This window comes from Oncorhynchus kisutch, linkage group LG11, assembly GCF_002021735.2.
Source record: "Oncorhynchus kisutch isolate 150728-3 linkage group LG11, Okis_V2, whole genome shotgun sequence".
In the NCBI taxonomy this organism is placed as follows: Eukaryota; Metazoa; Chordata; class Actinopteri; order Salmoniformes; family Salmonidae; genus Oncorhynchus; species Oncorhynchus kisutch.
This window is the reverse complement of record NC_034184.2, coordinates 46,856,892-46,883,679: the sequence shown is the minus strand read 5'-3', so window position 1 is coordinate 46,883,679 and position 26,788 is coordinate 46,856,892. Positions and strand designations below refer to the sequence as shown.

General features: G+C 42.1%; 1 protein-coding gene across 1 annotated transcript; it reads left to right on the top strand.

The window, feature by feature from the left end:
- Positions 1 to 1,882: 1,882 nt before the first annotated feature.
- Positions 1,883 to 26,377, top strand: spmip7 (sperm microtubule inner protein 7). Its single transcript, XM_020494115.2, has 9 exons — positions 1,883 to 2,438; positions 2,667 to 2,758; positions 2,854 to 2,930; positions 3,164 to 3,302; positions 3,450 to 3,517; positions 3,642 to 3,683; positions 3,882 to 3,989; positions 5,998 to 6,093; positions 26,220 to 26,377. Exons 1-9 carry the CDS (start codon positions 1,946 to 1,948, stop codon positions 26,320 to 26,322), a joined length of 1,218 nt encoding a protein of 405 aa, XP_020349704.1. The 5' UTR covers positions 1,883 to 1,945; the 3' UTR covers positions 26,323 to 26,377.
- Positions 26,378 to 26,788: the final 411 nt, after the last annotated feature.

Here is a 26,788-nt window from a genome sequence, read left to right as displayed (position 1 = left end):
CTGCAGAGGAGGAGGAGAAAGAGGCAGACAAGCTGACTAATAGTAGAGAATTCTGTAACAAGGACCGCTTCAACGGAAATTTCTCACTCCAGAAATACCCATGTCCCTGCCAAAAATAATTTCATCCTGGGGCAAAGGGGAGGGTTTCAATTCATTACTAGCTTTTCCCGCTACATAACTGGAATAAAAAAAAAAAAACACATTCATTGAAATAAATGATGGGATATCATATAGAATACATTTTGAATGGGAATGTAATAAATAGGGCACTGGGTGGAATTAATTATTTGACCTCGGGAATAATGGACATGGAACTTTTCAATATTATTCTATGCCAGGGCAAATGTACTGTACTTGACACATACTACCTGACACATTCTACAAAGGGTATATTGACTTGGTAAATGGTTGTATTATTAATAAGGTTCTATTCAGTTCTGTGAAAAGCCAGTGTCATTTGAGACACTGTGAGAGACAAGCAGTGTGATTTTCACAGCACATGGTTATCAGAATAACTAATTAGGTTATTTTTAACCCAGCACTTTTAACATGTACAGCTCTTGAGAGGTTTACGTTAGCTAAAGACAGCCTGACTAAAGATCATCCATCAACAGACGTCACCATCATCACTATGACAGCCTAGATTAGAATGAATTACCGCTCAAGATCAGAGCATAAATAGGCCTTCATTTAGCCACAATGAACAATTGAGATTGAGATGGCCATAAAATTGTAAGATAGCATTTAATATGGAAGAGTTTCAATTTATTTGCACAAACATTTACTTTTCAAATTGCAATTTTAACAACCCAAGCATCTTCTAATGTATGGGCACTGAAGCAGATTGTATGTGATGTATTTTGCTCCACTGCACATAACAAAACAGCCCTTTGCAGACAGAACAGCAATATCACCAGATCAAGCAATTTACAAATGAACAATCCTTGTGTATCCAATGTATACCTACTGTATTTGTCTTGCTTCAAATTAAAAGTCAGCTTCCTTATAGTCATGTCAGACTGTCAGCAGACTGTCAGCACTATCTCTGTTTTGAATTTTGATGCAACAACTTGCAACATGCAACAACTTCAAACGTATTATATTATTGTCACCATACTGGTTCTGTCCAAGAAAAACTATCTGGTAGTCTCACATATCCACTAGGCCTAAATTGGGATACTGAATAGTCATAGATTGTGATTCTGTGCCTCCATCTAGTGATCATTTACAGGTAATGCTGAAAATAATGCACACATTTTTTTTATTTTACCTTTATTTAACCAGGCAAGTCAGTTAAGAACACATTTTTATTTTCAATGACGGCCTGGGAACAGTGGGTTAACTGCCTGTTCAGGGGCAGAACGACAGATTGTACCTTGTCAGCTCGGGGGTTTGAACTCGCAACCTTCCGGTTACTAGCCCAATGCTCTAACCACTAGGCTACGCTGCCGCCCCACATTAAATAAAACCAAAGAGAATGCCCGCTATGCAGTGCATACTTAAGTGGGTAAATGTATTTGTTATTATTTTGAATTTCCTCCAAATTACAGGGGAGCTCCATTCTGCAAATTCTCCTTGTAATATCCTCCCCTGTGTTAGATCATTTTTGCTCCACCAACCCTCAAACCACCACCACAAATGCACAGAAAGTGTTTATAGCTAAGCGATATTACAATCTAAATACATGTCATCTTATTCTTATTTTCTCTCTCTGATTAAATCATTGATTTGCTTAAATCCTTGAAAGGGTGATCCTCTTTCCAAATCAGTAATTTGACCCAGCAGCCAACATAGCAGTCTCCAGGCAACAAGATACTCAGAAAGTCATTACCTGCTTTGACTCCGTCATAGTTATCCAACAAAGGCTCTGTGACTCAAGCAATCGTGGGTTTATTATTATTTTATTTTTTTTATCTTGGTCTGTCACTCGGTGTCCGACTAAACGATGGCTGGAGTGTGCGTTCCATCTGAGCCATCCTCTACGGATTTGCACCGGGTCAGACTTCTGCAATCAAATGTAAACCGAGTTAGTGCAAGATGGATGCACAGGCAAATGAACTTGCCCTGCGAGAGAGGTCCGGAGGGAAGATATTACTTTAAAAGTTTACTAGAACAACAGAGGAGTGCATTCTCGAAATTCAACCTACTGGCCCATCCACCTGCGGACAACGCGCCCTTGGCGCCTTTACGAGATGAGGTCTTGTTGATTGATCCGTGCTCTGGGCATCTAAGTGCGGGGGCTGAGGTGGATTTGGCAACTAAAGGAAGACCTCAATTTATAGATATCCCTTATATTCCGTCTGGATTATGGGTCGCCGTCGGTTCCAGAGAAAGGCCCCAGACTCCTTCAATCAGGCCATCAGCCTGCGACCTGTCAGAAAACAAGGCATGGAACTCAAGGACAATGCCAGACGCAGCTCTTCGGGCCAGTCTTGGAGGTAAAAATTTAAACTAACCTAGGCCTAATTATAAAGTTAAATGTGAAGTACACTTATAAGGCTAACAGTATAGCATGATACACATAAGCCGACCCAATTCTTTAGGCAAATTTATTTATTTTAGTTATAAAGACTGTATGTATATAAATCCAACATTTCGCTGTAGCCTACTATGCCAAATAGGCTTGCAGATTCCAGCACTTTACTAGCCTGATATGTCGTCAACAGGTTGGACAAGTCATTCAAAGGTGAAACCAGGGCCTCCCAAAATGCCATGTACCTTGAAATCCTTCAGTTTTTTCCCTGAAAGAGAGAACCTGGTATAACCCTAAGCGTTTACATAATGATACATTTTCAACGGTTTCAAAGCAGTGAAGTGAAATCTTGTTGATTGTTTATGTGTTTGATTTTGAAGGATGTCAGCCCCTCTGGCCCCAGTCAGTGGATAGAGAAGGCAGCACAACGTTATATCTACACTTCAGTGGCTCAGAGGTCAGGTGCCAACCAGGACCTTCATATTTTCTCCCAAACACATTGTACAGCATAATATAGTCACTGTGTTCCATTCTGATATGTATCATATGGTTTCTTTGACCTTGTGCATGATCAAGACATTGCAACCATAGCATCCAGTTATATTCTAACTTGTGTGCACTTTTTAAAATAAATCACAAACAGTGTAGGCCTAAGTGTGTCACCCTGCTTTGTCATATATTAACTTGCAGGGGCTATGAGGATGTCGGTTGGGACGCAAAATTACCGCAGCGCGTGAAGCCCCCAGCAACCACCCTTGAGAAAATGGCGGACCCTGTGAATCAGCATTTCACCCAGAAGTGTTACCACAGCAAACCAGAGCTGTGGCAGGTGAGTGCATGTGTCTAGAAAATACACAACACTGAAGTTCATTTAAATGCTGTCCATCCCAGTTGAAATGAGAGGATTTGGTTTTAATGGGACACCCTAAACCAACAAATAATGCAGAAATAGTGCTGCCTCTAACTCTTCTCTAAGGCGATTGGAGCCCATTGGAACAGACACCAGCTTCGTGCTAGGAATGAAGTGAGGAAACCTATAACATTGTGAGTGTTTTGGCCTAGCCTTATTTCATGATGTAATTACAAGAACAGATTTTACTAGATGCTCGTCTTGTTGAAAAAACAAGCCTGTTTCTTTGTTCTAAGATTGTTTCATTTTATTTCACAGCACCAGTCCCTGCCCAAACACCTGTCAAATTCCATTGTATGGGTAAGAAGTTCTAGCCTTTGTTTGTGCTCTTGCCAACATTTTGTATTTTACTATTTTTGTTATCTTTTTTTTTCACATCAATTTGTTTTGTTTGTAGGTTCATGTGTAGGCTAAAGCAGTGCCTCTGAGGAAGAGTGAAAATGTGTCTCTGAGTGTGACTGGACCTGCTTGTTGTGTGTCCTCTTTATGTCATTGGAGTGGTGTGGTGGGGTCCATGAACATGGACAACATAGATAAGACAGGACATGACTTCTACCCCTTGACTATGCAGCGGACCACATTGCCCCCATACACTCCCACGGCACAGTATGTATCTTCATCATGTACCTTCGCTGATCATTAAACCACACTTGCCCAATATAAGGGAAAGGGGGATACCTAGTCAGTTGTACAACTGAATGCGTTCAACTGAAATGTGTCTTCTGCATTTCACCCAACCCCTCTGAACCAGAGAGGTGCGGCAGGCTGCCATAATCAACACCCAATTCTTTGGCACCCGGGGGTTAACTGCCTTGCTCAGGAGCAGAACAACAGATTTTTACATTGTCAGCTCGGGGATTCAATCCAGCAACCTTTCAGTTGCTGGCCCAACGCTCTAACCACTAGGCTACCTTACACAAGATACCTTGACTAATAATACACTAAGCATTATTGGTGGCATTGAAGATTCTAGTAAGATTGGAATCACACACATTCAAACATATTATCTGTTTGTTTATAGTTTCATTCATTAAATTGTATTCTATTGGATATACACTATTGTTCAAAAGTTTGGGGTTACTTTGTTTGGGGAAATGTCCTTGTTTTCGAAAGAAAAGCACATTTTTTGTCCATTAAAATAAAATAAAATAGATCAGAAATACAGTGTAGACATTGTAAATGTTGTAAATGACTATTGTAGCTGAAAATAGCAGATTTTTTATAGAATATCTACATAGGCGTACAGAGGCCCGTTATCAGCAACCATCACTCCTGTGTTCCAATGGCACGTTGTGTTAGCTAATCCAAGTTTATAATTTTAAAAGGCTAATTGATCATTAGAAAACACTTTTGCAATTATGTTAGCACAGCTGCAAACTGTTTTTCTGATTAAAGAAGCAATATAGCTGGCCTTCTTTAGATTAGTTGAGTATCTGGAGCATCAGCATTTATGGTTTCGGTTACAGGCTCAAAGAGGCCCAGGTGCACAACTGAGCAAGAGGACAAGTACATTAGAGTTTCTAGTTTGGGAAACAGACGCCTCACAAGTCCTCAAGACTGGCAGCTTCATTAAATAGTACCCGCAAAACACCAGTCTCAACGTCAACAGTGAAGTGGGAACTCCGGGATGATGGCCTTCTAGGCAGAGTTCCTCTGTCCAGAGTCTGTGTTCTTTTGCCCATCGTAATATTTTATTTTTATTGGCCAGTCTGAGATATGGCTTTTTCTTTGCAACTCTGCCAACTCTGCCTAGAAGGCCAGCATCCCAGAGTCACCTCTTCACTGTTGACATTGAGACTGGTGTTTTGCGGGTACTATTTAATGAAGCTGCCAGTTGAGGACTTGTGAGGCATCTGTTTCTCAAACTAGCCAATCTTGTCCTCTTGCTCAGTTATGCACCAGGGCCTCCCACTCCTCTATCTATTCTGGTTAGATCCAGTTTGCACTTTTCTGTGAAGGGAGTAGTAAACAGCATTGTATGAGATCTTCAGTTTCTCTGCAATTTCTCGCATAGAATAGCCTTCATTTCTCAGAACAAGAATAGACTGACGAGTTTCAGAAGAAAGTACTTTGTTTCTGGCCATTTTGAGCCTGTAATCGAGCCCACAAATGCTGATGCTCCAAATACTCAACTCCAAATGCTGATGCTCCAGATACTCAATACTCAACCTGAAGAAGGCCAGCTTTATTGCTTCTTTAATCAGAAAAACAGTTTGCAGCTGTGCTAACATAATTGCAAAAGGGTTTTCTAATGTCCAATTAGCCTTTTAAAATGACACACTTGGATTAGCTAACACAACGTGCCGTTGGAAAGCAGGAGTGATGGTTGCTGATAATGGGCCTCTGTACGTCTATGTAGATATTCCATTTAAAAAATCTGCCGTTTCCAGCTACAATAGTCATTTACAACATTAACAATGTCTACGCTGTATTTCTGATCAATTTTTTATTTTATTTTAATGGACAAAAAAAGTGCTTTTCTTTAAAAAAAACAAGGATATTTCTAAGTGACCTCAAACTTTTGAACGGTAGTGTACATCAATTTTTTTCCATTGTACAGTGGACTGTATGCAATTTATGAATAATGTACAAATGTACAATATTTTTGTCCCAGCCGCCCCACCATCCCTGGCTATACCGGCAAGGCTCACTGTGATGGTGCTCGGTCCTCTGGGTTCAGTCTGCCTCTTCTACCCAGCTCTGCCCCATGGTGAGTCCCTAGTACCCTACATGTAGTCATAGACAATGATTCATTACCATATTACATATATGTCAACCTCATTCAGCTGTGTGGGACATACAGTATGTGAAACAAGTGTTTTTTTTCCCATTCACATTGGACAAGGATTACCACTATAATCCATTAGAGGGCATCCTAAACTCTCTAACAACATCTGCCGCAGGCTATGTCGATGACTGTGAACCCCAAGGCATCCATGGGCTTGCCAGTGATTAGACCGACAATTCCTTGATAACAAAATTAATGTTTTTAGTAGTGTACACCCGGCTTGTGTGAGCCCTATGGTACCTTTATTTCACAAAGGAATGTTCTGTTTTTTCCTTGAGCGATGCTATATGTACAAAAGTATGTGGACACCCCTTCAAATTAGTCGATTTGTCTCTTTCAGCCACACCCGTTGCCGACAGGTATATAAAATCGAGCCCATGACCATGCAATCTCCATAGACAAACATTGGCAGTAGAATGGCCTTACTGAAGAGCTTAGTGACTTTCAACGTAGCACCATCATAGGATGCCCCCTTTCCATCAAGTCAGTTAATCAAATGTGTGCTCTGCTAGAGAGCTGCCCTGGTCAACTGTAAGTGCTGTTATTGTGAAGTGGAAATGTCTAGGAGCAACAATGGCTCAGCTGTGAAGTGGTAGGCCCCCACAAGCTCACAGAATGGGACTGCCGTGTACTGAAGCGAGCAGCACGTAAAAATCGTCTGTCCTCGGTTGCAACACTTACTAGAGAATTCCAAACTGCCTCTGGAAGCAACTACAGCACAATAACTATTAGTCGGGAGCTTCATGAAATGGGTTTCCATGGCCGAGTAGCCACACACAAGCCTAAGATCACCATGCGCAATGACAAGCGTTGTCTGGAGTGGTGTAAAGCTTGCCGCCATTGGACTCTAGAGCAGTGGAAACCCTTTCTCTGGAGTGAAGAATCACGCTTCATCATTTGGCAGTCCAACTGACAAATCTGGGTTTGGCAGATGCCAGGAGAAAGCTACCTGCCTGAATGCATAGTGCCAACTGTAAAGTTTGGTGGAGGAGGAATAATGGTCTAGGGTTGTTTTTCAAAGTTCGGGCTTGGCCCCTTAGTTCCAGTGAAGGAAAATCTACAGTATACAATAACATTCTAGGCGATTCTGTGCTTTCAACTATGTGGCAACAGTTTGGGGAAGGCCCTTTCCTGTTTCAGCATGACAATGCCCTGGTGTACAAAGCGAGGTCCATAAAAAAATAGTTTGTCAAGATCGGTGTGGAAGAACTTGACTGGCCTGCACAGAGCCCTGACCTCAACCCTATCGAAAACCTTTGGGATGAATTGGAATACCGGCTGCGAGCCAGGCCTAATCGCCCAACATCAGTGCCACGACCTCACTAATGCTCTTGTGGCTAAATGGAAGCAAGTCCCTGCAGCAATGTTCCAACATCTAGTGGAAATCTTTCCCAGAAGAGTGGAGGCTGTTGTAGCAGCAAAGGGGAGACCAACTCCATAATAATGCCCATTGTTTTGGAATGAGATGTTCAATGAGCACATACTTTTGGTCATGTAGTGTATATCAGTTCAGAACCACAGCAGGTAGAAGAAAAATATGTTTTTATTTAAATAATAATCCTGCAAAAAAAAAATCTAAATTCGAAACAACAAACTTCAAATAAAATATTTTGAATTGTGACATGATAGCTCAAAAATCATATACTGTATTATTTAAAATGTTAAGGAGTTCTGAATACAATCTAAGCAGCTAGTTACCAATCGTATCACTTGGAAGTTTTGGGAATTAAAGCTGATCCACATGTTTACTTGTTTATCAAATGGAGAATTCGTATTGGCTCAAGCTTTTCAAGTCCTGTCATACCATAGCAATCAGCACCAAGCAAAGAGTTTGGGCCTTAGTTATACAAGTTTTCAAAAGGTTCCCCCAGTATTGTTGCCCGAACACAATATGGAAGTTTTGAGAATGTGTTGAGGATGACTTTTGTTAATGTGTCCCCAATATACCCATAGGAACCATGTTTCTTACGTTAATGATTGTATGCAGTATGACAATATCCCATACTAACCGCAATATAATTACTCTGCTATACATTGTAGCTGAAGATTAGATATCCAACTATTACTAAAATGAAAAGAAAGAACTGCTTGTAGTTTCAAATTAAAAGTATTTATGTGGTTACATTTAATTTCACCATGAAATCTAAATTCCATGTAATAACATGGTATCTGTGCGACGTCCATTTAAAATGTGGGGAATACCTTTCGTTTTAAAATTAACCAAGGCCGGGTTCAAATCCAATCAGTAATAGATCCACGTTATAGCGCGCATTTATAGGTCATTTCCGATTGAGCAGACGTATGCATCTTTTATCGTGAATGTGGTCTCTGTGAACGTGGGAACATTGTCTTTATAAGGTGCTATTGCCGTCAATGCGCAATAAGATTGAATCCCGGGCCTAAATGTTTCTGTTAAGAAGGACAGTAACTGAGGGCAAATTACAATCTTATAAGTACTGTATCCAGGCCCGGATTTAGGATATGTCTGAGGAGTTATTATAAATCCTTGGGAGGCACAACTAGTATCACTTTCGAGCCCTAATATAACAAGGCAGATTGGTCCTACTGTAACGAGTGCGCTAAGAGTCGAGAAACAAGTTCAGGGAGTGAGTGTTTTAATAAGTAAATGGAAACAATAAACACGTAACACAAACCGACATGAAAACAGAGGCAATAACACCTGAGGAAAGAACCAAGGGGAGTGACAGATATAGGGAAGATAATCAAGGAGGTGATGGAGTCCAAGTGACTGTCATGAGGCGCAGGTGCGCGAGACGATGGTGACAGGTGTGCGGGATAATCAGCAGCCTGATGACCTAGAGGCCGGAGAGGGAGTATACAGTGGGGGGAAAAAAGTATTTAGTCAGCCACCAATTGTGCAAGTTCTCCCACTTAAAAAGATCAGAGAGGCCTGTAATTTTCATCATAGGTACACTTCAACTATGACAGACAAAATGAGGAAAAAAATCCAGAAAATCACATTGTAGGATTTTTTATGAATTTATTTGCAAATTATGGTGGAAAATAAGTATTTGGTCAAGAACAAAAGTTTATCTCAATACTTTGTTATATACCCTTTGTTGGCAATGACAGAGGTCAAACGTTTTCTGTAAGTCTTCACAAGGTTTTCACACACTGTTGCTGGTAATTTGGCTCATTCCTCCATGCAGATCTCCTCTAGAGCAGTGATGTTTTGGGGCTGTTGCTGGGCAACACGGACGTTCAACTCCCTCCAAAGATTTTCTATGGGGTTGAGATCTGGAGACTGGCTAGGCAACTCCAGGACCTTGAAATGCTTCTTACGAAGCCACTCCTTCGTTGCCCGGGCGGTGTGTATGGGATCATTGTCATGCTGAAAGACCCAGCCACGTTTCATCTTCAATGCCCTTGCTGATGGAAGGAGGTTTTCACTCAAAATCTCACGATACATGGCCCCATTCATTCGTTCCTTTACACGGATCAGTCGTCCTGGTCCCTTTGCAGAAAAACAGCCCCAAAGCATGATGTTTCCACCCCCATGCTTCACAGTAGGTATAGTGTTCTTTGGATGCAACTCAGCATTCTTTGTCCTCCAAACACGACGAGTTGAGTTTTTACCAAAAAGTTATATTTTGGTTTCATCTGACCATATGACATTCTCCCAATTCTCCCAGCTCTCTGCAGGTCATTCACTAGGTCCCCCCGTGTGGTTCTGGGATTTTTGCTCACCATTCTTGTGATCATTTTGAGCCCCAGATCGAAGGAGATTATCAGTGGTCTTGTATGTCTTCCATTTCCTAATAATTGCTCCCACAGTTGATTTCTTCAAACCAAGCTGCTTACCTATTGCAGATTCAGTCTTCCCAGCCTGGTGCAGGTCTACAATTTTGTTTCTTTGACAGCACTTTGGTCTTGGTCATAGTGGAGTTTGGAGTGTGACTGTTTGAGGTTGTGGTGGAGGACAGGTGTCTTTTATACTGATAACAAGTTCAAACAGGTGCCATTAATACAGGTAACGAGTGGAGGACAGAGGAGCCTCTTAAAGAAGAAGTTACAGGTCTGTGAGAGCCAGAAATCTTGCTTGTTTGTAGGTGACCAAATACTTATTCTCCACCATAATTTGCAAGTAAATTCATAAAAAATCCTACAATGTGATTCTCTGGATTTTTTCTTCTCATTTTGTCTGTCATTTATTTATTTATTTATTTTACCTTTATTTAACCAGGTAGGCAAGTTGAGAACAAGTTCTCATTTACAATTGCGACCTGGCCAAGATAAAGCAAAGCAGTTCGACAGATAAAACGACACAGAGTTACACATGGAGTAAAAACAAACATACAGTCAATAATGCAGTATAAACAAGTCTATATACAATGTGAGCAAATGAGGTGAGAAGGGAGGTAAAGGCAAAAAAAGGCCATGATGGCAAAGTAAATACAATATAGCAAGTAAAATACTGGAATGGTAGTTTTGCAATGGAAGAATGTGCAAAGTAGAAATAAAAAAATAATGGGGTGCAAAGGAGCAAAATAAATAAATAAATAAAAATTAAATACAGTTGGGAAAGAGGTAGTTGTTTGGGCTAAATTATAGGTGGGCTATGTACAGGTGCAGTAATCTGTGAGCTGCTCTGACAGTTGGTGCTTAAAGCTAGTGAGGGAGATAAGTGTTTCCAGTTTCAGAGATTTTTGTAGTTCGTTCCAGTCATTGGCAGCAGAGAACTGGAAGGAGAGGCGGCCAAAGAAAGAATTGGTCTTGGGGGTGACTAGAGAGATATACCTGCTGGAGCGTGTGCTACAGGTGGGAGATGCTATGGTGACCAGCGAGCTGAGATAAGGGGGGACTTTACCTAGCAGGGTCTTGTAGATGACATGGAGCCAGTGGGTTTGGCGACGAGTATGAAGCGAGGGCCAGCCAACGAGAGCGTACAGGTCGCAATGGTGGGTAGTATATGGGGCTTTGGTGATAAAACGGATTGCACTGTGATAGACTGCATCCAATTTGTTGAGTAGGGTATTGGAGGCTATTTTGTAAATGACATCGCCAAAGTCGAGGATTGGTAGGATGGTCAGTTTTACAAGGGTATGTTTGGCAGCATGAGTGAAGGATGCTTTGTTGCGAAATAGGAAGCCAATTCTAGATTTAACTTTGGATTGGAGATGTTTGATATGGGTCTGGAAGGAGAGTTTACAGTCTAACCAGACACCTAAGTATTTGTAGTTGTCCACGTATTCTAAGTCAGAGCCGTCCAGAGTAGTGATGTTGGACAGGCGGGTAGGTGCAGGTAGCGATCGGTTGAAGAGCATGCATTTAGTTTTACTTGTATTTAAGAGCAATTGGAGGCCACGGAAGGAGAGTTGTATGGCATTGAAGCTTGCCTGGAGGGTTGTTAACACAGTGTCCAAAGAAGGGCCGGAAGTATACAGAATGGTGTCGTCTGCGTAGAGGTGGATCAGGGACTCACCAGCAGCAAGAGCGACCTCATTGATGTATACAGAGAAGAGAGTCGGTCCAAGAATTGAACCCTGTGGCACCCCCATAGAGACTGCCAGAGGTCCGGACAGCAGACCCTCCGACTTGACACACTGAACTCTATCAGAGAAGTAGTTGGTGAACCAGGCGAGGCAATCATTTGAGAAACCAAGGCTGTCGAGTCTGCCGATGAGGATATGGTGATTGACAGAGTCGAAAGAGTCATAGTTGAAGTGTACCTATGATGAAAATTACAGGCCTCTCTCATCTTTTTAAGTGGGAGAACATGCACAATTGGTGGCTGACTAAATACTTTTTTGCCCCACTGTACATGACATGTTTAAATGTACAATCTGAAATGTACTATCTGAAATGTAACCGGACAGTCAACAACTGTTGTTTTTTAGAACTGTTGTTTTATACAATTGTGTTATATAAATATAAGGAAGATATGCACCCCCGCTATGACATAAGTGTGTCTAAAATGTAGCCGTAGCTGCCATAGGCCTACACATAATTTGCGCCTACCGACACGCACAGATCAGCTCGAAAGAATAAACACCACTAGCCTATTAAAGATTCTTACAGGCTTCATGGCTTCAACTTGAATCATTACAACTACAGTGCCTTGCGAAAGTATTCGGCCCCCTTGAACTTTGCGAACTTTTGCCACATTTCAGGCTTCAAACATAAAGATATAAAACGGTATTTTTTTGTGAAGAATCAACAACAAGTGGGACACAATCATGAAGTGGAACGACATTTATTGGATATTTCAAACTTTTTTAACAAAGCAAAAACTGAAAAATTGGGCGTGCAAAATTATTCAGCCCCTTTACTTTCAGTGCAGCAAACTCTCTCCAGAAGTTCAGTGAGGATCTCTGAATGATCCAATGTTGACCTAAATGACTAATGATGATAAATACAATCCACCTGTGTGTAATCAAGTCTCCGTATAAATGCACCTGCACTGTGATAGTCTCAGAGGTCCGTTAAAAGCGCAGAGAGCATCATGAAGAACAAGGAACACACCAGGCAGGTCCGAGATACTGTTGTGAAGAAGTTTAAAGCCGGATTTGGATACAAAAAGATTTCCCAAGCTTTAAACATCCCAAGGAGCACTGTGCAAGCGATAATATTGAAATGGAAGGAGTATCAGACCACTGCAAATCTACCAAGACCTGGCCGTCCCTCTAAACTTTCAGCTCATACAAGGAGAAGACTGATCAGAGATGCAGCCAAGAGGCCCATGATCACTCTGGATGAACTGCAGAGATCTAAAGCTGAGGTGGGAGACTCTGTCCATAGGACAACAATCAGTCGTATATTGCACAAATCTGCCCTTTATGGAAGAGTGACAAGAAGAAAGCCATTTCTTAAAGATATCCATAAAAAGTGTTGTTTAAAGTTTGCCACAAGCCACCTGGGAGACACACCAAACATGTGGAAGAAGGTGCTCTGGTCAGATGAAACCAAAATGGAACTTTTTGGCAACAATGCAAAACGTTATGTTTGGCGTAAAAGCAACACAGCTCATCACCCTGAACACACCATCCCCACTGTCAAACATGGTGGTGGCAGCATCATGGTTTGGGCCTGCTTTTCTTCAGCAGGGACAGGGAAGATGGTTAAAATTGATGGGAAGATGGATGGAGCCAAATACAGGACCATTCTGGAAGAAAACCTGATGGAGTCTGTAAAAGACCTGAGACTGGGACGGAGATTTGTCTTCCAACAAGACAATGATCCAAAACATAAAGCAAAATCTACAATGGAATGGTTAAAAAATAAACATATCCAGGTGTTAGAATGGCCAAGTCAAAGTCCAGACCTGAATCCAATCGAGAATCTGTGGAAAGAACTGAAAACTGCTGTTCACAAATGCTCTCCATCCAACCTCACTGAGCTCAAGCTGTTTTGCAAGGAGGAATGGGAAAAAATTTCAGTCTCTCGATGTGCAAAACTGATAGAGACATACCCCAAGCGACTTACAGCTGTAATCGCAGCAAAAGGTGGCGCTACAAAGTATTAACTTAAGGGGGCTGAATAATTTTGCACGCCCAATTTTTCAGTTTTTGATTTGTTAAAAAAGTTTGAAATATCCAATAAATGTCATTCCACTTCATGATTGTGTCCCACTTGTTGTTGATTCTTCACAAAAAAATACAGTTTTATATCTTTATGTTTGAAGCCTGAAATGTGGCAAAAGGTTGCAAAGTTCAAGAGGGCCGAATACTTTCGCAAGGCACTGTATATGCTAAATTTCTGTCGAATTTGTGACGCTACACAATGTGCGCAACCTACAGTAAACCATGCCGCCACTTCTCCAGGTGTGCAATATTTTCTGTGGGAGAGTTTCAGAAAAGCAAACTAAATTTATCTTAGTGGATATTCTATATTCATAGCCAATTTGTCATTTCCTACCTGACAGTAGCCTATTTGAATCTGCCGTGAATAACAGTAAATGCCCATTCACATTCAGAAAGCAACACACACGCACACACACACACGCACACGCACGCACGCACACGCACGCACGCACACACACACACACGCTAAAGCAAGAGAGCAGGGAGGTTTTGAAAAAGTAGGCTGTGTGTCGTTTTCATACTATTGACATCACTTGTACAGTAGCCTATCACACAATGACTGTGTGTAATGAAAATGAATGACGACAGAGGGAACGTTTGCCTACTTCTTAGAGTAGGCTAGGCACAGCAATGGTCCTGTACTACTGCGGCATACAAAATGTACAAAAATGTAGGCCTATCTGAAATGCAGCCATATACACAAACGTTTTCATTTTTCCGCAAGAAAGCACACAATGTTGAAGAGAAGCCCCACGAAGACTGGTAGGCCAAGATGCGCTCATTAAACAGCACACACCATAACCATCGATTCAGGACCACGGACAGAAGGCTACCGCCAGTCAGCGCAATGAAAGGATGCGCTGTCAATTTCAGCACCACCGCAGTGGACAGCCAGGACAGTAGGAGGACCGCGCCAGGGCTCACCTCAGAGCACAACAAGAGGCTTCATTGGTCATTGTCCCTATACCCATAAAATAACGCAAAGCTGAGAATGTTAAAGCTCACTGAACCCTACAATGAAGCAATTAGGGTTGCAAACCGTTGGTAATTTACCAAAGTTGCCAAATATACACAAACATTAAGAACACCTGCTGTTTCCATGACATAGATTGGCCAGGTGAATACAGGGGAAAGCTATGATCACTTATTGATGTCACTTGTTAAATCCACGTCAATCAGTGTAGATGAAGGGGAGAAGACAGGTTAAAGGATTTTTAAGCAGTGTGACAACTAGGACATGGATTGTGTATGTGTGCCATTCAACCCTACGGGGTATGGAGGTAGGCTCCAGGTGCAGCAGTTTGAGTGTGTCAAGAACTGCAATGTTGCTGGGCTTTTCACGCTCAACAATTTCCTGTATGTATCAAGAATGGTCCACTACAGGGCCTCCCGGGTGGCGCAGTGGTTTAAGGCACTGCATCGCAGTGCAAGCTGTGCTACCAGATATTCTGGGTTCGGGCCCATGCTCTGTCGCAGCCGGCCGCGACCGGGAGGTCTATGGGGCAACGCACAATTGGCCCAGCGTCGTCCGGGTTAGGGAGGGTTTGGCCGGCAGGGATATCCTTGTCTCATCATGCACTAGTGACTCCTGTGGCGAGCCGGGCGCAGTGCACACTGACCAGGTCGCCAGGTGTACGGTATTTCCTCCGACACATTGGTGCGTCTAGCTTCCGGGTAGGATGTGCATTGTGTCAAGAAGCAGTGCGGCTTGGTTGGGTTGTGTTTTGGAGGACGCATGGCTTTCGACCTTCGCCTCTCCCAAGTCCGTACGGGACTTGCAGCGATGAGACAAGACTGTAACTACTACCAATTGGATGCCATGAAATTGGGGAGAAAAAAGGGGTGAAAAAAAAGAATGGTCCACTACCCAAAGGACTTCCAGCCAACTGTAGGAAGCATTGGAATCTACATCGGTCAGCATCCCTTTGAAACGCTTTCGACACCTTGTAGAGTCCATTCCCCAACTAATTGAGGCTGTTCTGAAAGCAAAAGAGGGTGCAACTCAATATTAAGAAGGTGTTCCTAATGTTTTGTAAACTCAGTGTATATAAATTCCCATAGATTTCTATAGTAACCTGTTAATTACTAGTGTTTCCCGAAAATTCCTGTAACTTTGGTCAATTAATGGGAGTTTTGCAACCCTACGATTGAAACATTTCCAAACTCAAGTGGGTCCCACAGACAGACATCTCTCTCTCCCTCCTTCTCTCTCCCCCTGTCTCTCTCTACCTCTTCTTTATTCCCCCTTCTCTTCTTTCGCCCTTCTTTCACCTCCTCCACTCTCTCTCTCTTTCTCTCTTCCTCTCTCTTCCTCTCTCTCCCCTCCCTTCACCTCTCTCCTCCTCACCCCTATACCTCTCTCTCATCTCTCCCCCTCCCTCCTTTAACCTATTCTCTCTCTCCCCTCCCTTAATGTGTCCCCCCTTCTTCCTTTACTCTCTCCATCTCTCTCTCTCTTTCTCTGTCTGAGTCTCACCAATTTACCCATTGCAGCTGTATCACCAACTTGTTTGCCTTAAATGCAGTGTATTGACTTATGTGTCAACTACCTAGATGCATATCTATGTGTCAATATGCTTGACACATATCTTTTTGCATTGAACACAATGTATCAACTAATGCGTCGTGACTCATGATACATCTATTTTTGTCACAGACTGACGCTTATCAGTGACATTGTGTGTCGCAGACCGGTGTCGGTGAAGTAATGACTGTAAAACTTCAGGCGAACTTCCATGTGAAGTTTTGTGTCCCATGTTTCTGTTAGATCCGCATCACCCATAATGCTTGTCAGCTTTTGTGTCGCTTTTGGAAGAAGAAAAAAACGGTTGGTGGCTTAGCACATGACAGTGTCCCCTAAAAGACTTCACAGCGACAGTTGTGACACAGGAAAAACAATGGTTGACATTGGCACAGAGGGAGCAGAACCACACCATGAAAAGAAAAATCAGGAAGAAAGAACTGTTCATCATACTACCAATCTTATAATGATAATAATACATGCCATTTAGCAGATGCTTTTATCCAACGCGACTTAGTCTCTTAAATATTGAAGTGTTTTTCATACTGACTTATACAAACTTTCATCCTTATTTCATAATGAACAAAAACAGTACGCACGGCTACTTCTTGGTATGTTGAAGTCAATATGAAACCCAGATAGATCATTTTAAACTGTACTCAAATTACAAAAGAAGAAGACCACAAATAATGATTAGAATTGGAATCTATGTAGCAGTATCAAATGGAACATGTATTACGTACTATAGTCTACTATAACAAATAAGCAGAGGAAAACCATCCCCCAAAGTCAGGGAGTCTTGTGTGTCTGTTGTCCAGGATGTAAAAACCTGTTTCCTAGTTGGGCCCCAGTTGAGCGAATTTTACTGGCTTTTGGAGCAGCTCTCTCCAGATGGTTGAATCCAAAGCAGCTCGTGGTAATGGTGGTTTTTCACAACCCAGGTCCATTTTCCTGGTGCCCAACGCCCTGTGAGATCTGTTTCCTCTACTGATTAAGCTGGCCTCCCATCTTTTTTTCCAAAAAACTAAAGCAAAAAGACATGTTCTCGGGTTGATTGATCGTCACCGCCAACATTCAGAGGCCTCTGGACTCTGGCTTATACTGTCGTTCTGATCGTGCCTTTTCCCTCCAATTATTGTCACAATCGCTTACAAAGCATTTTTTGGAACAGTGTTGTCAATTTTCAAAACAGGTGTACTTAAGACACAGAACTCCGTGGACGTTTGCAAAACAGGAAATGCATTTTCAAAACGTATTTGCCTTCTCAAAGCATAAATACATTCATCAAAACTATAATGATAAAGTATAAAGAGTAGAACTAAAAAGTAGAACCAACTCACCTGCTTTTACACTATGATTAGACTATTTTACAATATTCAAACAGGAGCTCAGTTCACATAACAGGGTTGACCTTAAACCTGAGGGACAAATGTAAATAAATCACAGTAAATACGTTTCAATCTTTAGAAATACTTTCCCAAAGGAACAAAATAACTAGGATGGGGATTTACTGAGAAAACAAATCATTTATTTGAAAGAAAAACACAATGCTAATGGACATTTTTAACACGGATCCAACTGTTAAATGTAGTGTTTTATGAAAATGCACAGACATAATGTTTGAAGGACATAAAAGGAACTCAATTCGTGGAACGACCCACTAAAGTGGTAAAGCTTTCTGATCCCTACAATGACTGGGAATATAACATAGGCAGCGGCACCCGCCATACGCGCGGGTAAATCAATTAGTCTAATTCATTTGATCAATGCAATTTCCCCCCCCCCCCCACCCTGCAAAGCACAAATTCATGCTGCTAATTACAACTTCCTCGTCTTCTTCAATTACATTTGCTTCCACAGTTCACCACACACTAAAAACTTTATGGAACAAACTGACCAGGCCCTGTCAGACTCCCAGTGGTTGTGGTGTTGCGCCTTGTGGAGGGTTTGTGGCCACTTGTCTGCTTCTATCCGTCTGCTTCTATTCGTCTACTTCTAATTTGACATTTCTTCATTGCTGGTTCTGTTGTGTTTGGTGGCCAGCAGGCTGTGGCTATCATGGTGGCATTCGGTTTTGATGTGTCACTGTTGGCGCGAATAAAGCTGGAGCTTGGGTTGGTGGCAGGTGCGGGAGGAGAGAGAGACAAAGGTGGGTTCATGCCTCATTATAAAGGGACCTAGGCAGGTGCACCCGTGAGGGCAATCAGAGACAACCAAACCGGGGTTGAGTTCGGTATTACAGAATGGTGTGCAACGTTGAATTCAACGGAAACGGTACTGTACTGAATGACTAGTTGGAAAATGTTGTGATTATGGTGACCCAGAGGGCAGTTACCATATAGTGTGCTGCACAAGTTTTTCAATTTCAGATGGTCACACCCATATTGACCAGGTCAGACCTCGCCACAACCACCAGACATGAGCAAACGTGCACACTGTTTTGGAGAAACGTGTTGTTTAGTACAAGCTATCACGCAACATAGCAAACATTGAAGCGAAACTGAAGGCACCTCAGAGTTGGCCTCACACACAAAGGGTTGGGTTAACAGCATGAACTTGACACATCGTATACAAATCACAATATCCCCTTTTCCCACATATGACATAAAATCCTTGAACGTTTCCAAGGTTCTGGTAGTTTACTGGTACATTTCTAAAGTTACTGTTAATATTCCCTCCCTTTGCAACCCTAAGAGCAATCAAATGGAACCTAATGTAACTATCACTCAATCCTCCTTTCTCCTTCACTTTCCCAAATTGACAGCCATGATTAAAGTTCAAGTTCAAGTTGTTGGACATAAGGAGGCTTTTATAATAGGGACCTTGCAGCAGTCAAAGTAGATATACTAAATATACACATGTATGATATACATCAGGCTTAATCTGTCCTATCTACACAGAAATAGGTAGAGGGCAAGACTGCGCAGACTGTGTCGTCTTGATTCGGAATCTGCCTAACAGGACCTCAAAAGCCTTGTTCACGCTGTAGGCCTTAATGCTCAAATCTGTTTTATTTTTTCAAATCCAGTTTTGGAATTCTGACTGTCCAAACAGCAAGTTACGAGTGATCAAATTGTATTTGTGTGTTTAGACTGTAGTCATTTGCTGACATGGCTATGCTAGTTGTCATGGTAATGGCCGGTGTGTGTCCAGTTGATAGGCTGAGGGGTGGTGGTGCTTGTGCTTCCTCCGACTCAGACGTTGCTTTGTAGCAAGCTTTGGTTACAACAATGCTGGCCATGGAAGTCTCCCAGTTGCTTTGAATGTTCGAAATCATAGTGTAAGAACCCTTTTAAAGCCTCAAAGGATAAGTCTAGCCACAGCAGTCAACTAGCTAGATAGGTAGCTGTTTAGCTTGCTAGCACATTCACTAATTTGTTTGTAAACAATTAGCAAGGTAGTTACCTACCACATGTAATTGTCAAACTGTAAACAGACTACAGGTAAATCCAAACATATTGTCTTAATAGGGCGTTGGGCCACCACAAGCCGCCAGAACAGCTTCATTGAGCATTGGCATAGATTCTACTGTCTGGAACTCAATCGGAGAAATGTGACACCATTCTTCCCAGGAAATTCCATAATTTGGTGTTTTGTTAATGTTGGTGGAAAACGATATCTCAGGCACCGCTCCGCAATCTCCCATAGGAATTGAATTGGGTTAAATCTGGTGACTTTAGACGGCATATAGTGAAACATCAGTAAGTTGAGCAGTCTTCGCCACTGAAGCTCCTGCCAAACGTGCCCCAACAATCACACCAGTCACTGAGATCTCTTCTTCTAGCCATGGTAGCCAAAATAATGGGAAACTAGGCCTGACAAGCATTTTTACTCATAACCCTAAGCATGTTTTCAATATACTTTGTATCCCTCATTTACTCAAGTGTTTCCTTTATTTTGGCAGTTAGCTGTTGGTACCAAGATATGTCAAATAACAGTCTAAAAACCACTTGAGGGCAAAAAAAAATCAAGATTTAACCATGCAGACACAAGTCGCATGGCCGGTATTCAGATTTGTATCTAATTTCAAACCACCTGCGAAGGTGAAATGTGGCTTGGAATATCTGATTCCATGTGCTTTTTGGCTGTTCAGATTGAAGGAAAAAGATCTGATTAGAATCGGATATACAAAAAATGTGATTTGTGTCACTTCAAACTGCTAGTGTGAACAGGGCCGGTACGTACTGTATACTCACTTGGCACCTACCAGGACCATACAATTATGCAATTGTCAATTGAAGAGTTTATTTCCAAAATGCTATCACCAATTTTTCACATGTGTGTTTTTTCATCAGAAATAATTGCTTATGGGTACATTCATGTGTGTATAAAATATTACTGTTCTCAGATTTTGTATTCATAGATGTTAGATGTGTATGAAAATGTTATTTTTTTGCTCAATTTTATATATCCATTGTTTAGCTGGAATTGAATGTTCGGATGCTATATATTTTACTGTGTTATGTGGTTGTCTCACCTAGCTATCAAAGGAAGAATGCACTTACTGTGTGTCACTCTAGATAACAGCATCTGCTAAATTACCAAAATGTAAAATGTACATGTTTTACATATACAGTGCATTCGGGAAGTATTCAGACCCTTCACTTTTTCCACATTTTGTTACGTTACAGCCTTATTGAAAAATGTATTTAAAATTTTTTTATCCTCATCAATCTACACACAATACCCCATAATGACAAAGCGAAAACAGGTTTTTAGAAATAGCTTATTTACATAACTATTCAGACCCTTTTTGCTATGAGACTCAAAATTGACCTCAGGTGCATCCTGTTTCCACTGATCATCCTTGAGATGTTTCTACAACTTGATTGGAGTCCACCTGTGGTAAATTCAATTGATTAGACAAGCATGTCAGAGCAAAAACCAAGCCATGAGGTCAAAGGAATTGTCCCTAGAGCTCCGAGACAGGATTGTGGCGTTCTTAAATGGAAGAAGTTTGGAACCACCAAGACTCTTCCTAGAGCTGGCCACCCACCCAAACTGAGCAATCGGGGGAGAAGGGCCTTGGTCAGGGAGGTGACCAAGAACCTGATGGTCACTCTGACAGAGCTTCAGAGTTCCTCTGTGTAGATGGGAGAACCTTCCAGAAGGACAACCATCTCTGCAGCACTCCACCTATCAGGCCTTTATGGTAGAGTGGCCAGGTGGAAGCCACTCCTCAGTAAAAGGCACATGACAGCCCTCTTAGAGTTTGCAAAAAGGCACTTAAAGGACTTTCTGAACATGAGAAACAAGATTCTCTGGTCTGATGAAACCAAGATTGAACTCTCTGTCCTGAATGCCAAGCGTCATGTCTGGAGGAAACCATGCACCGCTCCTCACCTGGCCAATACCACTCCTTCGGTGAAGCATGGTGGTGGCATCATCCTGCTGTAGGGATGTTTTTCAGTGGCAGGGACTGGGAGACTAGTCAGGATCAAGGGAAAGATGAACGGAGCTAAGTACAGAGAGATCCATGCTCCAGGGCGCTCAGGACCTCAGACTTAAACCCGATCCAACATCTCTGGTGACCTGAAAATATCTGTGCAGCGATGCTCCCCATCCAACCTGACAGGGCTTGAGAGGATCTGCAGAGAAGAATGGGAGAAACTCCCCAAATACAGGTGTGACAAGCTGGTAGCGTCGTACCCAAGACGACTCTAAGCTGCCAAAGGTGCTTCTACAAAGTCCCAAGTAAAGGGTCTGAATACTTATCTAAATGTGATATTTGCGTTTTCTATTTGAAATACATTTTCAAAAATTCTAAAAATCTGTGTTTGCTTTGTCATTATGGGGAATTGTGTGTAGATTGATGAGCAAAATAGTTTAAAAAAAATATATTTTAGAATAAGGCTGTAACGTAACAAAATGTGTAAAAAGTGAAGGGGTCTAAATACTGTCTGAATACACTTATTACTCATATTATACATTTTTTTTAAATATTGATTTCACTAATGTATCATTTGTACAGTTCTTTACACAGTACATTTGACTGTGTAAAACCTAGCAGTACATCTTATTTCTCTGAGAATGAGGCAGATATGTACAATTTTGCACAAAGAAAACATTATTTTTTTGTCCCTCTGAAATGAAACCATCAAGTGATAGATTTGAAGCAAATACATGCCATGATTAGATAGTGATAAAACACACCAATCTCTTTCATAATTCCTTTAAACAATAAAAGCTCATTTACCAATATTTCTGAAAATGGATATACAGTATACCATTTTGTAATGAAGCTCTTCAATTACAACCAATAAACCGGTTCTACAACGTAAAGGCGATTTCCACATCCCTTGTTACATTTGTAAATTAGTCGAAATCAGACTTAATCTTAATATTTCATCATCATTCATAATTGAACACAATTTAATTTACATCATAGTAAACTCATTCATATTAGTGTCCTCGCAGGAAGGAAGCGCACCCACAGCAAACAAGCACATTTTCAGAAAATAAAATTAGCTTATTCCTCAAGAGTCTTCCAAATGTTCATGTGCACTATAAACACACTCAGAAGAGAGGAAATGATAGGCCTAAATGAAAATGTAACTTTGGTGCCTATCGTAGTCTACCAAACATGAAACAGAAATGTCTAAATGTTGCAATAAACGGTATGGAAATGGAATGAGGAAATGCTAGCAAGTATTGTATGCATTTTGAACTTGGGAAGGAAACATTAAAAAAATGTAGATGCGGAAACTCTCTCGTTTGGTGGGAGTTTGAAGGGTGCACAGGCGGAGAGACATGCCTAGTGCGTCTTGGCCACAAGGCTGCTCTGTGACATAAACTCAAGAGCGACAGGGAATGAAAATACGATGAACCCTTCAATGAGTGGCCTGGGAATATAACCTAATTGATGTTCAAGGACATCTGACCTCCTTCACCCTGCCTTTGCCCCTCTTTCCCTTGCCTTTGCCCCTCTTCACCTTGCCTTTGCCCCTCTTTCCCTTGCCTTTGCCCCTCTTCACCTTGCCTTTCCCTCTCTTCACCCTGCCTTTGCCCCTCTTCACCTTGCCTTTGCCCCTCTTCACCTTGCCTTTGCCCCTCTTCACCCTGCCTTTGCCCCTCTTCACCCTGCCTTTGCCCCTCTTCACCTTGCCTTTGCCCCCTCTTCACCTTGCCTTTGCCCCTCTTCACCTTGCCTTTGCCCCTCTTCACCTTGCCTCTGCCCCCTCTTCACCTTGCCTTTGCCCCTCTTCACCTTGCCTTTGCCCCCTCTTCACCTTGCCTTTGCCTGCCCCTCTTCACCCTGCCTTTGCCCCTCTTCACCCTGCCTTTGCCCCACTTCACCTTGCCTTTGCCCCCTCTTCACCTTACCTTTGCCCCTCTTCACCTTGCCTTTGCCCCTCTTCACCTTGCCTTTTCCCCCTCTTCACCTTGCCTTTGCCCCCTCTTCACCTTGCCTTTGCCCCTCTTCACCCTGCCTTTGCCCCTCTTCACCTTGCCTTTGCCCCTCTTTACCCTGCCTTTGCCCCTCTTCACCCTGCCTTTGCCCCTCTTCACCTTGCCTTTGCCCCCTCTTCACCTTGCCTTTGCCCCTCTTCACCTTGCCTTTGCCCCTCTTCACCTTGCCTTTGCCCCCTCTTCACCTTGCCTTTGCCCCGTCTTCACCTTGCCTTTGGCCCTCTTCACCCTGCCTTTGCCCCTCTTCACCCTGCCTTTGCCCCTCTTCACCTTGCCTTTGCCCCTCTTCACCTTGCCTTTGCCCCTCTTCACCTTGCCTTTGCCCCTCTTCACCTTGCCTTTGCCCCTCTTCAACTTGCCTTTGCCCCTCTTCACCCTGCCTTTGCCCCTCTTCAACTTGCCTTTGCCCCTCTTCACCCTGCCTTTGCCCCCTCTTCACCTTGCCTTTACCTCCCCTGTTGTCTTGTCATTTTTTCATCAATATGGCTATTTTCTCCTGAACCATTTGGTCTATCCACTGGAAACTCAAGAACAATATAGACACATACAGTATATAAAGAATCAGATTTTTTGATGTTCAAAAAAATATATATAATTCAAGTATATTTCCATAGATGTTCAAAATAAACTGTTAATTACCATTGTTTCTGAAAATTACCCAGAGTTTTGCAACCCTACCATTGAAACATTTCCAAAATTAAAGTGGGTAAGTTAAATGCCGGGCCAATGTTTGTAAAGTCAGGACTGTAACTTTAGGTGAGCTCCATATACAGTGCCTTGCGAAAGTATTCGGCCCCCTTGAACTTTGCGACCTTTTGCCACATTTCAGGCTTCAAACATAAAGATATAAAACTGTATTTTTTTGTGAAGATTCAACAACAAGTGGGACACAATCATGAAGTGGAACGACATTTATTGGATATTTCAGACTTCTTTAACAAATCAAAAACTGAAAAATTGGGCGTGCAAAATTATTCAGCCCCTTTACTTTCAGTGCAGCAAACTCTCTCCAGAAGTTCAGTGAGGATCTCTGAATGATCCAATGTTGACCTAAATGACAAATGATGATGAATACAATCCACCTGTGTGTAATCAAGTCTCCGTATAAATGCACCTGCACTGTGATAGTCTCAGAGGTCCGTTAAAAGCGCAGAGAGCATCATGAAGAACAAGGAACACACCAGGCAGGTCCGAGATACTGTTGTGAAGAAGTTTAAAGCCGGATTTGGATACAAAAAGATTTCCCAAGCTTTAAACATCCCAAGGAGCACTGTGCAAGCGATAATATTGAAATGGAAGGAGTATCAGACCACTGCAAATCTACCAAGACCTTGCCGTCCCTCTAAACTTTCAGCTCATACAAGGAGAAGACTGATCAGAGATGCAGCCAAGAGGCCCATGATCACTCTGGATGAACTGCAGAGATCTACAGCTGAGGTGGGAGACTCTGTCCATAGGACAACAATCAGTCGTATATTGCACAAATCTGGCCTTTATGGAAGAGTGGCAAGAAGAAAGCCATTTCTTAAAGATGTCCTTAAAAAGTGTCGTTTAAAGTTTGCCACAAGCCACCTGGGAGACACACCAAACATGTGGAAGAAGGTGCTCTGGTCAGATGAAACCAAAATGTAACTTTTTGGCAACAATGCAAAACGTTATGTTTGGCGTAAAAGCAACACAGCTCATCACCCTGAACACACCATCCCCACTGTCAAACATGGTGGTGGCAGCATCATGGTTTGGGCCTGCTTTTCTTCAGCAGGGACAGGGAAGATGGTTAAAATTGATGGGAAGATGGATGGAGCCAAATACAGGACAATTCTGGAAGAAAACCTGATGGAGTCTGCAAAAGACCTGAGACTGGGACGGAGATTTGTCTTCCAACAAGACAATGATCCAAAAAATAAAGCAAAATCTACAATGGAATGGTTCAAAAATAAACATATCCAGGTGTTAGAATGGCCAAGTCAAAGTCCAGACCTGAATCCAATCGAGAATCTGTGGAAAGAACTGAAAACTGCTGTTCACAAATGCTCTCCATCCAACCTCACTGAGCTCGAGCTGTTTTGCAAGGAGGAATGGGGAAAAATTTCAGTCTCTCGATGTGCAAAACTGATAGAGACATACCCCAAGCAACTTACAGCTGTAATCGCAGCAAAAGGTGGCGCTACAAAGTATTAACTTAAGGGGGCTGAATAATTTTGCACGCCCAATTTTTCAGTTTTTGATTTGTTAAAAAAGTTTGAAATATCCAATAAATGTCGTTCCACTTCATGATTGTGTCCCACTTGTTGTTGATTCTTCACAAAAAAATACAGTTTTATATCTTTATGTTTGAAGCCTGAAATGTGGCAAAAGGTCGCAAAGTTCAAGGGGGCCAAATACTTTCGCAAGGCACTGTATATATTAAAAAATCCCATTCATTGTAACTTATTACCTTTTTAATTGTGCACATTTTTCATTATTTTTTTGTATGGTCAGCGAGAGTTATGTTCACAGTTAAGTATGTGTTAGAATTCTGCTTTTAATATTATTTATGCTCCAACTAACTGCCTCAGTGTTGATGTGTTTCACAGGACCAATCAGGGTTTATGGAATCCGGTTTATGCTCGCACTGCACCTCTGTCCAGAATGGTGACCACTGTGCCTCCACAAAACCCATTCCTACACTCCAAGTGACCAGTTTTTCCTATTTAATGCCTCTTCAAGAACACATGAGAAATATTAAACAAAGCGTATGAGAAACTTTGGAACGTGTAGTCGTCCATTTTATGCCATCCAATCTGTGTGTGTGAATAGATCTATAATGATGTGATGTCAATGACTGATTCTGGCTGAGTTGGAGAATAATGAAAGACCTCATTAGCATAATTCCCCTGATTTAGATGAGTGGTTTTGTGACTTCAGGGCTGTGAGCTTTTAGTTATCATTGTCCTCTCCAGCCTGCGTGTGTGTGTGTGTGTGTGTGTGTGCGTGCATGTGTGTGTGAAGGTACGGTTGTTTAGCTGTCGAGAAGAGGCGTCCAGAGAATCCGGCCACGCAGCCACTCTGACTAAGAAAACAGTGAGAGCACTAACCAAAGACCCAGTTCTTTAGGAAGGCTGCAATGAATAAGAAATGTGTATGTGTGTGTAGTCAATGTAAA